General features: G+C 52.5%; 1 protein-coding gene across 1 annotated transcript; it reads left to right on the top strand.

The window, feature by feature from the left end:
- The first annotated feature begins 461 nt into the window (after positions 1-461).
- Positions 462-2602, top strand: LOC135982189 (uncharacterized). The gene is made up of 2 exons (XM_065587681.1): positions 462-1038; positions 2033-2602. The coding sequence occupies exons 1-2, from the start codon at positions 462-464 to the stop codon at positions 2506-2508; spliced, it is 1053 nt and encodes a 350-aa protein (XP_065443753.1). The 3' UTR covers positions 2509-2602.
- Positions 2603-2849: the final 247 nt, after the last annotated feature.

Here is a 2849-nt window from a genome sequence, read left to right as displayed (position 1 = left end):
GAATTTTTGCTAATGCACAGGCATATTTTTGGAGTGGAGGATATTTATATAAGGGGCTTGTCTAAGGCCTGGTCTACACTAGGCGTTTATGTCGAAGTTAGCGCCGTTAAATCGAATTAACCCTGCACCCGTCCACACTGCGATGCTATTTAGTTCGACATAGAGGTCTCTTTAATTCGACTTCTGTACTCCTCCCCGACGAGGGGAGTAGCGCTAAATTCGACATGGCCATGTCGAATTAGGCTAGGTGTGGATGGAAATCGACGCTAATAGCTCCGGGAGCTATCCCACAGTGCACCACTCTGTTGACGCTCTGGACAGCAGTGCGAGCTCGGATGCTCTGACCAGCCACACAGGAAAAGCCCCGGGAAAATTTGAATTTGAATTCCTTTTCCTGTCTGGCCAGTTTGAATCTCATTTCCTGTCTGGACATCGTGGCGAGCACAGCAGCACTGGCAACGATGCAGAGCTCTCCAGCAGTGATGGCCGTGCAGTCTGGGAATAGAAAGAGAGCCCCAGCATGGACTGATCGTGAAGTCTTGGATCTCATCGCTGTGTGGGGCGATGAGTCCGTGCTTTCCGAGCTGCGATCCAAAAGAAGGAATGCAAAGATCTACGAGAAGATCTCTAAAGACATGGCAGAGAGAGGATACAGCCGGGATGCAACGCAGTGCCGCGTGAAAATCAAGGAGCTGAGACAAGGCTACCAGAAGACCAAAGAGGCAAACGGACGCTCCGGATCCCATCCCCAGACATCCCGTTTCTACGAGGCACTGCATTCCATCCTCGGTGCTGCCGCCACCACTACCCCACCAGTGACCGTGGACTCTGAGGATGGGATACTGTCCACGGCCGGTTCCTCAGACATGTTAGGGGATGGGGAAGATGAGGAAGGAGATGAGGAGGGCGAGGCAGTTGGCAGCTCTCACAACGCTGATTTCCCCGACAGCCAGGATCTCTTCATCACCCTTACAGAGATCCCCTACGAAGCGTCCCCAGCCATTACCCCGGACACAGAATCTGGTGAAGGATCAGCCAGTAAGTGTTGTAAACATCTAAACATTTATTTTTAACAAAACAGGAATATTAACAATTAAAAGAATGGGTTGTTCATGATTAGTGTGCCCTAGGCGCTTAACGGTTTAGTAAGGGGCAGTGCAAGTTTTGAAAAGAAATCTAGCAATGTCCGGTTTTCAGTGATTGTCCTGCACAAGCCGCTCTACTGTGTATTCCCTGCTACTGCAGCTACAGTAAAATGCGGTCTATATGTGCGGGGATAGAGCAGTAATCCTCCTGGGACATCTCGATGAAGCTCTCCTGGAGGTAACTTGAAAGCCGTTGCATGAGGTTCTTGGGGAGAGCGGCCTTATTGGGTCCTCCGAAGTACGACACGTTGCCGCGCCACGAGATTATCAGGTACTCGGGGATCATTGCTCTGCACAGCAGGGCGGCATACGGCCCTGGTCTTTGGAGGCTTTCCCGGAGCATTCTCTCTTTGTCGCTCTCGGAGATCCTCATCAGGGTGATGTCGGCCATGGTGACCTGCTTTTAATTAGGTAGGGGAATGTTAGTGTTGGGACTGCTTTCCCGTTCCTTTACAGAACTGTCACCGCTGGTTTGCAGCCACGCGGTGGAGGCGGGAGAGGGGCAGCCGAAAGGGATCATTCCCGGGGACAGCCGCGAGGGGGTGGGACAGGGGCAGAGTTCCCGCTTGCCGGATTGCTGGCAGCAGGGACTGACATTGATTTAAATGTGAAATGAGGCCAGTGGTAATATAAAAGTTTTAAACTGCCACAAGTGTACGGCTTACCATGTCTGCCTGCAACAGAAATTCCGTTGTGCTGCCTCGCTTCTCAAATGTGCTGTTCAAGACCCCAGGCACAGAATGCGAAGGCCGAGAATTCGACCTTGTGCTGAGTGCGCATGTGAAAGGTGCTGTGCATGGTCTTGTTCACAGAGAAAGACTATGTTCTTTGTTCACAACTACATTTATCTTTCAGAGGAATTCACTCCCTTTTTCCCATTTCCACAGCCCCGTCTGCGACTGTCTCACAACCTAGCCTGGAATCACACTCCCAGAGGCTAGCGCGGATTAGGCGTAGGAAGAAGAGGACACGGGAGGACATGTTCTCTGAGCTTATGGCCTCTTCCCAAGCCCAGGCAGCACAGCAGACCCAGTGGCGGGAGAACTTGACCCGAATGCACCAAGCCAACATGGATCGGGAGGAGAGGTGGCGGCAGGAAGACCAGCAGGCGACTCAAACGCTGCTTGGACTACTGAGGGAGCAAACGGACACGCTCCGGCGCCTTGTGGATGTTCTGCAGGAACGGAGGCAGGAGGACAGAGCCCCGCTGCAGTCCATCTCTAACCGCCCTCCCCCGCCACCAAGTCCCATACCCACCTCACCCAAAGTGCAAAGAAGGAGAGGCGGCAGAGTCCCTGCTAACTCTCACTCCACCCCTGCAGAGAGCTCTAGTAGCAGAAGGCTCTCATTTCCCAAAATTTGAAAAGTTCTTTCCTTCCCGCCTGACACAAGCCCACGTCCAAGTTTCACCTCCCAATGCCATGTGTAGTTGATAATAAAAAATTCGTTTCTGTTAACTACTGTTTCAATCATGTTCTTTTGGAGGAGGAGGGGAAAGGGGGTTGGAAATTGGACAGGACAGTCTCCTTTGGCAGGGTACATAGTCGGGGGCAGGCACAGCAGCAGGGCACATACACAGTGCAGTGATGCAGTGACTAGTTGCCCCGGTTAGTCTGGGAGGTTGTTTTGATGTAATGTTGGGGGGGGTGGGTTGCTCTGTGACTTTGTGGCGGGGGAGGGCAGTTACAGATCTTAAGCGCCGGT

Source organism: Chrysemys picta, chromosome 3, assembly GCF_011386835.1.
Source record: "Chrysemys picta bellii isolate R12L10 chromosome 3, ASM1138683v2, whole genome shotgun sequence".
Classification (NCBI taxonomy): domain Eukaryota; kingdom Metazoa; phylum Chordata; order Testudines; family Emydidae; genus Chrysemys; species Chrysemys picta.
This window is presented reverse-complemented; position numbering and strand designations above follow the sequence as displayed.

Bases quoted from the DNA above. Each gene is read 5' to 3' on its own strand.
- LOC135982189 (XM_065587681.1), top strand. From the start codon at position 462: ATGCAGAGCTCTCCAGCAGTGATGGCCGTGCAGTCTGGGAATAGAAAG. The intron at 1,039-2,032 runs GTAAGTGTTGTA...CCATTTCCACAG, and splicing joins ATCTGGTGAAGGATCAGCCA to CCCCGTCTGCGACTGTCTCA.